Raw genomic sequence first — 14,213 nt, forward strand, 5'->3', positions numbered from 1 at the left:
CCCGAGTCACACTAACTGTCAGAACGCTCGTAGCACGGGCCGGGGCGGAGGATTAGCAGCAATCTTCCATTCCAGCTTATTAATTAATCAAAAACCCAGACAGAGCTTTAATTCATTTGAAAGCTTGTCTCTTAGTCTTGTCCATCCAAATTGGAAGTCCCAAAAACCAGTTTTATTTGTTATTATCTATCGTCCACCTGGTCGTTACTGTGAGTTTCTCTGTGAATTTTCAGACCTTTTGTCTGACTTAGTGCTTAGCTCAGATAAGATAATTATAGTGGGTGATTTTAACATCCACACAGATGCTGAGAATGACAGCCTCAACACTGCATTTAATCTATTATTAGACTCTATTGGCTTTGCTCAAAAAGTAAATGAGTCCACCCACCACTTTAATCATATCTTAGATCTTGTTCTGACTTATGGTATGGAAATAGAAGACTTAACAGTATTCCCTGAAAACTCCCTTCTGTCTGATCATTTCTTAATAACATTTACATTTACTCTGATGGACTACCCAGCAGTGGGGAATAAGTTTCATTACACTAGAAGTCTTTCAGAAAGCGCTGTAACTAGGTTTAAGGATATGATTCCTTCTTTATGTTCTCTAATGCCATATACCAACACAGAGCAGAGTAGCTTCCTAAACTCTGTAAGTGAGATAGAGTATCTCGTCAATAGTTTTACATCCTCATTGAAGACAACTTTGGATGCTGTAGCTCCTCTGAAAAAGAGAGCTTTAAATCAGAAGTGTCTGACTCCGTGGTATAACTCACAAACTCGTAGCTTAAAGCAGATAACCCGTAAGTTGGAGAGGAAATGGCGTCTCACTAATTTAGAAGATCTTCATTTAGCCTGGAAAAAGAGTCTGTTGCTCTATAAAAAAAGCCCTCCGTAAAGCTAGGACATCTTTCTACTCATCACTAATTGAAGAAAATAAGAACAACCCCAGGTTTCTTTTCAGCACTGTAGCCAGGCTGACAAAGAGTCAGAGCTCTATTGAGCTGAGTATTCCATTAACTTTAACTAGTAATGACTTCATGACTTTCTTTGCTAACAAAATTTTAACTATTAGAGAAAAAATTACTCATAACCATCCCAAAGACGTATCGTTATCTTTGGCTGCTTTCAGTGATGCCGGTATTTGGTTAGACTCTTTCTCTCCGATTGTTCTGTCTGAGTTATTTTCATTAGTTACTTCATCCAAACCATCAACATGTTTATTAGACCCCATTCCTACCAGGCTGCTCAAGGAAGCCCTACCATTATTTAATGCTTCGATCTTAAATATGATCAATCTATCTTTGTTAGTTGGCTATGTACCACAGGCTTTTAAGGTGGCAGTAATTAAACCATTACTTAAAAAGCCATCACTTGACCCAGCTATCTTAGCTAATTATAGGCCAATCTCCAACCTTCCTTTTCTCTCAAAAATTCTTGAAAGGGTAGTTGTAAAACAGCTAAGTGATCATCTGCAGAGGAATGGTCTATTTGAAGAGTTTCAGTCAGGTTTTAGAATTCATCATAGTACAGAAACAGCATTAGTGAAGGTTACAAATGATCTTCTTATGGCCTCGGACAGTGGACTCATCTCTGTGCTTGTTCTGTTAGACCTCAGTGCTGCTTTTGATACTGTTGACCATAAAATTTTATTACAGAGATTAGAGCATGCCATAGGTATTAAAGGCACTGCGCTGCGGTGGTTTGAATCATATTTGTCTAATAGATTACAATTTGTTCATGTAAATGGGGAATCTTCTCACAGACTAAAGTTAATTATGGAGTTCCACAAGGTTCTGTGCTAGGACCAATTTTATTCACTTTATACATGCTTCCCTTAGGCAGTATTATTAGACGGTATTGCTTAAATTTCATTGTTACACAGATGATACCCAGCTTTATCTATCCGTGAAGCCAGAGGACACACACCAATTAGCTAAACTGCAGGATTGTCTTACAGACATGGAGACATGGATGACCTCTAATTTCCTGCTTTTAAACTCAGATAAATCTGAAGTTATTGTACTTGGCCCCACAAATCTTAGAAGACAAATCTTAGAAACATGGTGTCTAACCAGATCCTTACTCTGGATGGCATTACCCTGACCTCTCGTAATACTGTGAGAAATCTTGGAGTCATTTTTGATCAGGATATGTCATTCAACGCGCATATTAAACAAATATGTAGGACTGCTTTTTTTGCATTTACGCAATATCTCTAAAGTCAGAAAGGTCTTGTCTCAGAGTGATGCTGAAAAACTAATTCATGCATTTATTTCCTCTAGGCTGGACTATTGTAATTCATTATTATCAGGTTGTCCTAAAAGTTCCCTAAAAAGCCTTCAGTTAATTCAAAATGCTGCAGCTAGAGTACTGACGGGGACTAGAAGGAGAGAGCATATCTCACCCATATTGGCCTCTCTTCATTGGCTTCCTGTTAATTCTAGAATAGAATTTAAAATTCTTCTTCTTACTTATAAGGTTTTGAATAATCAGGTCCCATCTTATCTTAGGGACCTCGTAGTACCATATCACCCCAATAGAGCGCTTCGCTCTCAGACTGCAGGCTTACTTGTAGTTCCTAGGGTTTGTAAAAGTAGAATGGGAGGCAGAGCCTTCAGCTTTCAGGCTCCTCTCCTGTGGAACCAGCTCCCAATTCAGATCAGGGAGACAGACACCCTCTCTACTTTTAAGATTAGGCTTAAAACTTTCCTTTTTGCTAAAGCTTATAGTTAGGGCTGGATCAGGTGACCGTAAACCATCCCTTAGTTATGCTGCTATAGACGTAGACTGCTGGGGGGTTCCCATGATGCACTGTTTCTTTCTCTTTTTGCTCTGTATGCACCACTCTGCATTTAATCATTAGTGATCGATCTCTGCTCCCCTCCACAGCATGTCTTTTTCCTGGTTCTCTCCCTCAGCCCCAACCAGTCCCAGCAGAAGACTGCCCCTCCCTGAGCCTGGTTCTGCTGGAGGTTTCTTCCTGTTAAAAGGGAGTTTTTCCTTCCCACTGTAGCCAAGTGCTTGCTCACAGGGGGTCGTTTTGACCGTTGGGGTTTTACATAATTATTGTATGGCCTTGCATTACAATATAAAGCGCCTTGGGGCAACTGTTTGTTGTGATTTGGCGCTATATAAAAAAATTGATTGATTGATTGATTGAACTGAATAAACTAAAAAGTTGTGTGGAAACATTTATAAGTTCAAAAAGAAATATAAAGAAATTATGTTATCACAGTACACAAAGGAGTAAAAAAATGTTTATAGAGTTAGTAAGAAGTGTAGATTATTGTATAGACATTGAACAGTAGTATCTGGTGTACGGCATTATGATAGTAATGATCAGGGTGTAAGACTATTGGTAATTGCTTAGAAGGTAAAAATGTGTTAAACTTTAAATGAATTGAAAATAATGGAAAGCCATTGATACAATTGTTAGTACCTAACTGTACATTTGAAAATAGGAAAGTATAATGAAAAGGACAATATGTATGCATGTATAGATGTATGTGTGTTATTGTGTATGGGTTTTCATGTACTTGTATATAGGTGTACGCGTATAGGTGAATGTGCGTATATGGGTATATATTGATGAGCACTTTTAATGGGTTTGAATAATTGAATATGGAGTTTTTGAGTATACTACTATTGAGAATTGAATATGTACCTCACAAAGAAGATCCGAATACGAAAGCAAGCAGAAAGAATTGATGGTGGTGGTGATGGATGATGGATGATGGGTGATTGTTGTAGTTCATTGCTCTACCATGAGTTTTATACTTTGTGAATTTTACTTAGGGGTGGGAGTTTATACGTTATACTTCTTCCCACTCCTTTTCGGGTTGAGGAGGCACACTATATGCACCGGTGTGACAAACGGTGATGAATGTATATGTTTATTTTTATATCTGTATAGCAAAAAAAAAAAAAAAAAAGTGTTTGAGGGTATGCGAATGAGACTATATGTGCCTTGAAACTTGAAAAAATAAACTTGAAACTTGAGCTACCAGCCTTTAATAAAAAAAAAAAAAAACGTGGTTCAGAAAAGTACAGAGGAAATTACAATTCAAAGAACTCAAAATATAATGATTCTCAGTATCAATTCAAATGGATCATTTGGAGTATTTGTGGCACAATAATGAATCAACTTGTTCAACCTTCACTCACTTCTGAGTTTTCCTAGTTTTGGCAGGAGCTTTGAAGTTATTGATGATCTGTTTTCAAATTCTTGGCCACCTTAAAATCCTTACAAATGTGTTATTACTTCAACATTTCATTCTAATTACTGAACATTTTTAAGTTAAAAAACAAACTTTTCTTCCATTAGAAAACTTGTAATTAAAATAGTTTTAATAACAATAAAAAAGATTCTTTAGAAAACTTTGATGATCATTTGTAAATTAAACCATCTGTTGTTGAGATAATTTCTTGACTAACATAATGAACCTGGGTATTTATTTTTAGACAAATTAATAGCATGAAATATAATGTGTACATTAATAAAAAGAAATAAGAAACTGCACTGTACTGTTTTCTTTGATTACTTGATAATTAAAAAAAAATCTGTTATAAAAAATCTGCCCAACTTCAGTCCTTGCGATCGACCTTCCTGACACTCTTAGTTGTCTCCCTGCTCCAACATTAAACGTTGAAAAGCCTGCTTTAAAAAGCCATTAAAGCATGCTAAAGAGTCTTTCATTTGATTCAGGTGTGTTGGAGCAGGGAGACAACTAAGAGTGTCAGGAATGTTGATCTCGAGGACCGAACTTGAGCACCCCTGCTCCAGACCATCACCTGCCCCAGCTGAATCGTCACATCTTCTTTTTAAGGAAACCCTTCTCCTGGCTGGGTACTATGGAGAAGAGGCTGGGCTGGACCAGGTGCCTGTCTGGGTGGATGCAGTGATGCACAGCACCTGCACGTTCCCTGAGCGCCAGCTGGATTTGTGTGTTTGTGTGGACGCGGAGCAGCTTACCCATGTTTGTTCATGGTCAGGTTGAACCCGGACGCTGAGCATGAGGTCGACACCTTCCAGTAGGGCGACTGTTCCAGCAAACCCAAGTTGTTGACCAGCACAGGAACATTCATGAAGTGCTTCACACAGGAAGAACACCAAACATCATGAACTCACTCGCCTGGCAGAGGATGAGGACTGCACGAATAGGTGAATCCTATAGGGGGGTGAATATCGTGTCGTTCTTGGTTGGGATATTCTACCTGGTTTACTTTCTAATCAGGGTCTGCTGAGACTAACCCCCAATCTCAATCTCTTTTGTACCCCTTCCCCCTTACTCCTTTAAAACAAGGTGGTAAGGTGAAGGGGTAAGCCTCCTAGCCCTATGATTGAGACACCCCTCCACCTTAGGAAAAAAAAAAACCCGCCCGTGTCAAACTGCCGTTTTCACTTTTTGTTACCATGGCAACTGCAATGCAACTTGTTGCAGTAGCTGTTGCTCTTTTTATTTTCTCGCCTTTCTGTGTAAATGCAAAGAAATAGAAGTCACAGATTTCTTCGACGCATCGCAATCATGTCATGTTAATTAATTTAATTAATTTGTAATTTATACTAATAATAATTAATAGTATTAATAATTAATTAGTAATTGATTAATGTTAATAATACTAATAATAATTAATCAATAATAGTAATTAATATTATTTGATTAATCATTAATTGATTGATTAGTTATTAATTAATTAGTAATTAAAATAATTCTAATAATTTATTAATTATATAGTGCCATATCACAACTAATCGCCTCAAGGCACTTCACAAACATCATTTAAAAGCAGAATAAAATGAAATAAAATTAAAACAGAATAAGAAAGTTTAAAACATAAATAAGTAAAAGAAATAAAATAAAAAGAATTTTAAAAAGACACACAATCATATAAAATACTAATGATAAAACAGGAAACAGTTTATTTATTTAAATAAACAGGAAATATATTCAGTCTGTGTGTAATGAATGTCTACATTATACAAGTTTCACTTTTTGAATGGAATCGACTGAAAATAAATCAACTTTTCATGATATTCTAATTATATGTCCAGCACCTGTATGTATGTTCTGGGCTGCATCTAGTTCTGTTAACCTGATATTTCTTTTTCAAATTCTCCCATTTTTTGCATCCGGCTCTATTTCCTTTAGAAATTTCCTTGACTAATAATATCAGTCTGTCAGGACGTCAGGTTGTGTGTTACACATGTACATGTGTGTGTAGATATTTTACAACTTACTTCTCCTCATTTTCTGCCTCATTTTAGGCAGTATTATTAGAAAGCATTGCTTAAATTTTCATTGTTACGCAGATGATAGCCAGCTTTATCTATATCTTAGAATTCAATCATAGTACAGAAACAGCATTAGTGAAGGTTACAAATGATCTTCTTATGGCCTCAGGACAGTGGATCATCTCTGTGCTGTTCTGTTAGACCTCAGTGCTGCTTTCTGATACTGTTGACCATAAAATTTTATTACAGAGATTAGAGCATGCCATAGGTATTAAAGGCACTGCGCTGCGGTGGTTTGAATCATATTATCTAATAGATTACAATTTGTTCATGTAAATGGGGAATCTTCTTCACAGACTAAGGTTAATTATGGAGTTCCACAAGGTTCTGTGCTAGGACCAATTTTATTCACTTTTACATGCTTCCCTTAGGCAGTATTATTAGACGGCATTGCTTAAATTTCACTGTTACGCAGATGATACCCAGCTTTATCTATCCATGAAGCCAGAGGACACACACCAATTAGCTAAACTGCAGGATTGTCTTACAGACATAAGACACGGATGACCTCTAATTTCCTGCTTTTAACTCAGATAAAACTGAAGTTATGTACTTGGCCCCACAAATCTTAGAAACATGGTGTCTAACCAGATCCTTACTCTGGATGGCATTACCCTGACCTCTAGTAATACTGTGAGAAATCTTGGAGTCATTTTTGATCAGGATATGTCCTTCAATGCGCATATTAAGCAAATATGTAAGACTGCTTTTTTGCATTTGCGCAATATCTCTAAAATTAGAAAGGTCTTGTCTCAGAGTGATGCTGAAAAACTAATTCATGCATTTATTTCCTCTAGGCTGGACTATTGTAATTCATTATTATCAGGTTGTCCTAAAAGTTCCCTAAAAAGCCTTCAGTTAATTCAAAATGCTGCAGCTAGAGTACTGACGGGGACTAGAAGGAGAGAGCATATCTCACCCATATTGGCCTCTCTTCATTGGCTTCCTGTTAATTCTAGAATAGAATTTAAAATTCTTCTTCTTATTATAAGGTTTTGAATAATCAGGTCCCATCTTATCTTAGGGACCCTCGTAGTACCATATCACCCCAATAGAGCGCTTCGCTCTCAGACTGCAGGCTTACTTGTAGTTCCTAGGGTTTTTAAGAGTAGAATGGGAGGCAGAGCCTTCAGCTTTCAGGCTCCTCTCCTGTGGAACCAGCTCCCAATTCAGATCAGGGAGACAGACACCCTCTCTACTTTTAAGATTAGGCTTAAAACTTTCCTTTTTGCTAAAGCTTATAGTTAGGGCTGGATCAGGTGACCCTGAACCATCCCTTAGTTATGCTGCTATAGACGTTAGACTGCTGGGGGGTTCCCATGATGCACTGTTTCTTTCTCTTTTGCTCTGTATGCACCACTCTGCATTTAATCATTAGTGATCGATCTCTGCTCCCCTCCACAGCATGTCTTTTTCTTGGTTCTCTCCCTCAGCCCCAACCAGTCCCAGCAGAAGACTGCCCCTCCCTGAGCCTGGTTCTGCTGGAGGTTTCTTCCTGTTAAAAGGGAGTTTTTCCTTCCCACTGTAGCCAAGTGCTTGCTCACAGGGGGTCGTTTTGACCGTTGGGGTTTTACATAATTATTGTATGGCCTTGCCTTACAATATGGAGCGCCTTGGGGCAACTGTTTGTTGTGATTTGGCGATATATAAAAAAAAAAATTGATTGATTGATTGATTTTAGTCGCTTCTCTGGCTACAAGGTCAACCTGTCCAAATCCAAGGCTATGCCCCTTGGTACTCTCTCAGCAATGCCAACTATGGTGCCACCCTGCCCTTTCAAATGGTCTCCCAATGGGTTTGTGTACTTGGGAATTTCTATCACACCATCTCTTGACCAGCTTTGCAACTCCAATTTTGTGCCTTTACTTTCCAAAATTAAACAGGACCTGGAACGTTGGGATTCACTCCCAGTTTCATGGTTAGGCCGTACTGCCTTGGTCAAAATGAATGTGTTACTTCGGCTCCTGTATCCCATTCAAATGATTCCTGTTTTGTTCTCTAAAAGAGTGTTGAAGGACATAAATAGATGGCTCAGTTCCTTGATTTCCAACAAATGTAAACCCAAGTTGAAGATGACAATATTATGCTTACCAAGTTCGAAGGGCTTGGTAAGCATAATATATATGCCAAATATAAAAATATATCAACTGTGTGCCCACTTAAGATTTGTAAATGGCTGGTCAAAATTCAATCTGGATGGATATTGAATCAGCATTATCACAATGCAGACTTAGTGACTTACTATTTTTTAATAACTTCAAAGAAATCAAAACTTACTGTACAAATCCTATTACTATTAACACTCTAAAAGCATGGCGGCTTGTACGCCGTCAAGAGGGCAGATCAAATATAACATCCATGTTCACTCCGGTTATAAACAACCCTGCCTTCGCTTCGGGCTCCTCAGACTTTGGATTCCAGAAGTGGGCTGATAAAAATATCAAAACACTCCTGGATCTTTTCTCAATTAATAGACTCATGTCATTTGAATATCCTTCTAACACTTATAATTTGAATAAAACTGATTTTTATTGCTTTTTGCAAATAACACATTACATTATGCTGCAGCTAGAGTGCTGACGGGGACTAGAAGGAGAGAGCATATCTCACCCATATTGGCCTCTCTTCATTGGCTTCCTGTTAATTCTAGAATAGAATTTAAAATTCTTCTTCTTACTTATAAGGTTTTGAATAATCAGGTCCCATCTTATCTTAGGGACCTCGTAGTATCATATCACCCCAATAGAGCGCTTCGCTCTCAGACTGCAGGCTTACTTGTAGTTCCTAGGGTTTGTAAGAGTAGAATGGGAGGCAGAGCCTTCAGCTTTCAGGCTCCTCTCCTGTGGAACCAGCTCCCAATTCAGATCAGGGAGACAGACACCCTCTCTACTTTTAAGATTAGGCTTAAAACTTTCCTTTTTGCTAAAGCTTATAGTTAGGGCTGGATCAGGTGACCCTGAACCATCCCTTAGTTATGCTGCTATAGACGTAGACTGCTGGGGGGTTCCCATGATGCACTGTTTCTTTCTCTTTTGCTCTGTATGCACCACTCTGCATTTAATCATTAGTGATCGATCTCTGCTCCCCTCCACAGCATGTCTTTTTCCTGGTTCTCTCCCTCAGCCCCAACCAGTCCCAGCAGAAGACTGCCCCTCCCTGAGCCTGGTTCTGCTGGAGGTTTCTTCCTGTTAAAAGGGAGTTTTTCCTTCCCACTGTAGCCAAGTGCTTGCTCACAGGGGGTCGTTTTGACCGTTGGGGTTTTACATAATTATTGTATGGCCTTGCCTTACAATATAAAGCGCCTTGGGGCAACTGTTTGTTGTGATTTGGCGCTATATAAAAAAAAAATTGATTGATTGATTGATTGATTATTCATAGTACTAGATCACTAATTGATCACCCTGAAACATCTGCTGTTGAGAAAATACTGTTTCAACAACATTTGAAAGTGTCTCTGAGCTCATTCTTGTTGTACACTCAATGGTCTATCCAACTGTGACACACAGAGGGTGAGAGTTGTGTGGGAGTAGGAACTGGCAGTAAACACAGATGAGGAAACACAGGATTCAATTTGATCTAATGCAAAAAAAGATTTTGATTTGTACATGTGCCAGAGCGATGCAACTTAAAATTATACACAGATTACATATTTCTCTGCACCGAAGGCATTTTTTCAACCGCGCACTCTCCCCCTTGTATCTTAAGTGTAAAACTAACGTGGGAACCTTAACTCATTGTTTCTGGTCATGTTATAAAATTCAAACATTCTGGTCTGAAATTCTCTGTGAAATAAGGAAAATTATTCATATTAACATTGAAATGGATGCTGTCACTCTGATCCTGAGACTTCCACACAAATGTTTGAAAACATCAGCTGTCATAAGGCTGTTCAACATTCTAACCTTTGCAGCCAGGAACAACATTCTTCTACAGTGGATCAGTGACTAAGTCCCTACGTTAAGCAGTTGGCGCAAGATAATTTCCAAGATGATTCTCCTTGAATATCTTACCAGCATCATCCACAGTAACGTAGACTAGTTCTACAGAGTGTGATGCCCATATTTGGACTACACAGGACCGGACCTCTCCCACATCGTTTTACAAGGACTCTAATACAAGTAAATCTTGTTTATAATTATGTGTTATTCACAGTGCAAATACAACCCACCACCACTTCCTGCATTTTAATTTTTATTATTAAGAGCTGTAATATTTTAATTATCTGGTTTGTTTGGTGTCTGTTGACACATTTGTTTGTTTTATGAAAATGTAAAATGACAATAAAAAGAATGGAAAAAAAAATGGCATCAGACTAAATACTCAATGGGAATAACTTATTTATCAGATTGATTCAGAACAAAATTTGGTCGAATATCATCTTATTTCAGTGATGTTCCAGGAGTCGTCTGATTGACGGGTCGCGGTCGTCTGTCCGACTCGCGTGATTCTGACGGGTCGCGGTCGTCTGAAACATTACTTCCTGAGGGGGTGGAGCATTTTGACTCTGGTACTTTTTGTTTTTTGTTAAATCATTTCGTTTCTGCGTGCAAAGTAAAATGTCAGAATCCAAATTAAACTAGGATGTTTCAAAAGGCTGTGTTGAACATTCCTTGCTCTGTTAAAAAAAGAACTTGAGAAAATTTTGAAGAAAACTTTAAATTTTGTTGGGGGGGGGGGGGGGGGGGGCTGATAAATTTGACCTCATTTTCATTCCCCATATTCTCTGAAAAAAAATATACAGTAGTGTTCAGAATAATAGTAGTGCTATGTGACTAAAAAGATTAATCCAGGTTTTGAGTATATTTCTTATTGTTACATGGGAAACAAGGTACCAGTAGATTCAGTAGATTCTCACAAATCCAACAAGACCAAGCATTCATGATATGCACACTCTTAAGGCTATGAAATTGGGCTATTAGTAAAAAAAGTAGAAAATGGGGTGTTCACAATAATAGTAGCATCTGCTGTTGACGCTACAAACTCAAAACTATTATATTCAAACTGCTTTGTTATCAATCCTGTGAATCACTAAACTAGTATTTAGTTGTATAACCACAGTTTTTCATGATTTCTTCACATCTGTGAGGCATTAATTTTGTTGGTTTGGAACCAAGATTTTGCTGGTTTACTAGTGTGCTTGGGGTCATTGTCTTGTTGAAACACCCATTTCAAGGGCATGTCCTCTTCAGCATAAGGCAACATGACCTCTTCAAGTATTTTGACATATCCAAACTGATCCATGATACCTGGTATGTGATATATAGGCCCAACACCATAGTAGGAGAAACATGCCCATATCATGATGCTTGCACCACCATGCTTCACTGTCTTCACTGTGAACTGTGGCTTGAATTCAGAGTTTGGGGGTCGTCTCACAAACTGTCTGCGGCCCTTGGACCCAAAAAGAACAATTTTACTCTCATCAGTCCACAAAATATTCCTCCATTTCTCTTTTAACTGTCACAGCAATTACAGGTAACTCCAGACTGTCTTTGATCATCCTGGAGCTGATCAATGGGTGAGCCTTTGCCATTCTGGTTATTCTTCTATCCATTTTGATGGTTGTTTTCCGTTTTCTTTCACACATCTTTTTTTTTTCTGTCCATTTAAAGCATTGGAGATCATTGTAGATGAACAGCCTATAATTTTTTGCACCTGTGTATAAGTTTTCCCCTCTCCAATCAACTTTTTAATCAAACTACGCTGTTCTTCTGAACAATGTCTTGAACGTCCCATTTTCCTCAGGCTTTCAAAGTGAAAAGCATGTTCAACAGGTGCTGGCTTCATCCTTAAATAGGGGACACCTGATTCACACCTGTTTGTTCCACAAAATTGACAAACTCACTGACTGAATGCCACACTACTATTATTGTGAACACCCCCTTTTCTACTTTTTTTTACTAATAGCCCAATTTCATAGCCTTAAGAGTGTGCATATCATGAATGCTTGGTCTTGTTGGATTTGTGAGAATCTACTGAATCTACTGGTACCTTGTTTCCCATGTAACAATAAGAAATATACTCAAAACCTGGATGAATCTTTTTAGTCACATAACGCGAAGACGACGAAGAAGAGGAGGAAAACGTTGTCACGAACAGCGGGAGAAGAAGAAAACTAGAAGGGAGGAAATGAGAGTGGGGACTTTGAATGTTGGTAGTATGACTGGTAAAGGGAGAGAGCTGGCTGATATGATGGAGAGGAGAAAGGTAGACATATTGTGTGTGCAAGAGACCAAGTGGAAGGGAAGTAAGAGCAGGAGCATTGACGGTGGGTACAAGTTGTTGTACCATGGTGAGGACAGGAAGAGAAATGGTGTTGGGGTCATTTTAAAGGAAGAGTATGTTAAAAGTGTGTTGGAGGTTAAGCGAGTGTCTGACAGGGTGATGAGTGTGAAGTTGGAAATTGAAGGGGTGATGATGAATATCATCATTGCATATGCCCCACAGGTAGGTTGTGAGATGAAGGAGAAAGAAGATTTCTGGAGTGTGTTAGATGAGGTGGTGGAGAGTGTGCCCAAGCATGAAAGAGTGGTGATAGGAGCAGACTTCAATGGGCATGTTGGTGAAGGGAACAGAGGTGATGAGGAAGTAATGGGTAGATATGGTATCAAGGATAGGAATGGGGAAGGACAGATGGTAGTTAATTTTGCAAAAAGGATGGAAATGGCTGTGGTGAATACCTACTTTAAGAAAAGGGAGGAGCACAGGGTAACATATAAGAGTGGAGGAAGGTGCACACAGGTGGACTACATTCTTTATAGGAGATGCAAGCTAAAAGAAATCACAGACTGTAAGGTGGTAGCAGGAGAGAGTGTCACTAGACAGCATAGGATGGTTGTTTGTAGGATGACTTTAGAGGTAAAGAGGAAGAAGAGAGTGAGAGCTCAACAAAGGATCAGATGGTGGAAGCTGAAGGAGGAAGACTGTTGTGTGAAATTTAGCGAGCAGGTGAGAGAAGCACTAGTTGGAGGGGAAGCAATTTTGGACAACTGGAAAAGTACTGCAGATGTGGCGAGGGAGACAGCTAGGACAGTACTGGGTATGACATCTGGACAGTGGAAGGAAGACAAGGAGACTTGGTGGTGGAATGAAGAGGTCCAGGAAAGCATAAGGAGAAAGAGGTTGGCGAAAAAGTTTTGGGATAGTCGGAGAGATGAAGAAAGTAGACAGGAGTACAAGGAGATGCAGCGTAAGGCGAGAAGAGAAGTGGCAAAAGCAAAGGAAAAGGCATATTGCGAGCTGTACAAGAAGTTAAATAGTAAGGAAGGAGAAAAGGACTTGTACCGATTGGCCAGACAAAGGGACAGAGCTGGAAAGGATGTGCAGCAGGTTAGGGTGGTAAAAGATGCACATGGTAATGTGCTGACAAGTGAGGAGTGTGTGCTGAGAAGGTGGAGGGAATATTTTGAAGAGTTGATGAATAAAGAAAATGAGCGAGAGAAAAGGCTGGATGATGTGGTGAGAGTAAATCAGGAAGTAAAAGAGATTAACAAGGAAGAAGTGAGGGCTGCTATGAAGAGGATGAAGAGTGGAAAGGCAGTTGGTCCAGATGACATTCCAATGGAGGCATGGAAATGTCTAGGAGAGATGGCAGTAGAGTTTCTAACCAGATTGTTTAATAAAATCTTGGAAAGTGAGAGGATGCCTGAGGAGTGGAGACGAAGTGTGCTGGTTCCTATTTTCAAGAACAAGGGTGATGTGCAGAGCTGCAGAAACTACAGAGGCATAAAGCTGATCAGCCACAGCATGAAGTTATGGGAAAGAGTAGTAGAAGCTAGGCTTAGAAAACAGGTGAAGATCTGTGAGCAGCAATATGGTTTCATGCCGAGAAAGAGCACTACAGATGCAATGTTTGCTCTGAGAATACTGTTGGAAAAGTACAGAGAAGGACAGAAAGAGTTACATTGTGTGTTTGTGG

General features: G+C 39.0%; 1 protein-coding gene across 5 annotated transcripts in view; it reads right to left on the reverse strand.

The window, feature by feature from the left end:
* Positions 1–14,213, reverse strand: part of abraxas1 (abraxas 1, BRCA1 A complex subunit) — an 80,703-nt gene that overhangs the window by 15,321 nt on the left and 51,169 nt on the right. For all 5 annotated transcript variants that reach the window (XM_034192778.1, XM_034192776.1, XM_034192781.1 and 2 more), the window contains exon 6: positions 4,976–5,095. In XM_034192778.1, the coding sequence (XP_034048669.1) occupies positions 4,976–5,095 (120 nt within the window). The remainder of the gene's footprint in view (positions 1–4,975; positions 5,096–14,213) is intronic.

This window comes from Thalassophryne amazonica, chromosome 17, assembly GCF_902500255.1.
Source record: "Thalassophryne amazonica chromosome 17, fThaAma1.1, whole genome shotgun sequence".
NCBI lineage: Eukaryota > Metazoa > Chordata > Actinopteri > Batrachoidiformes > Batrachoididae > Thalassophryne > Thalassophryne amazonica.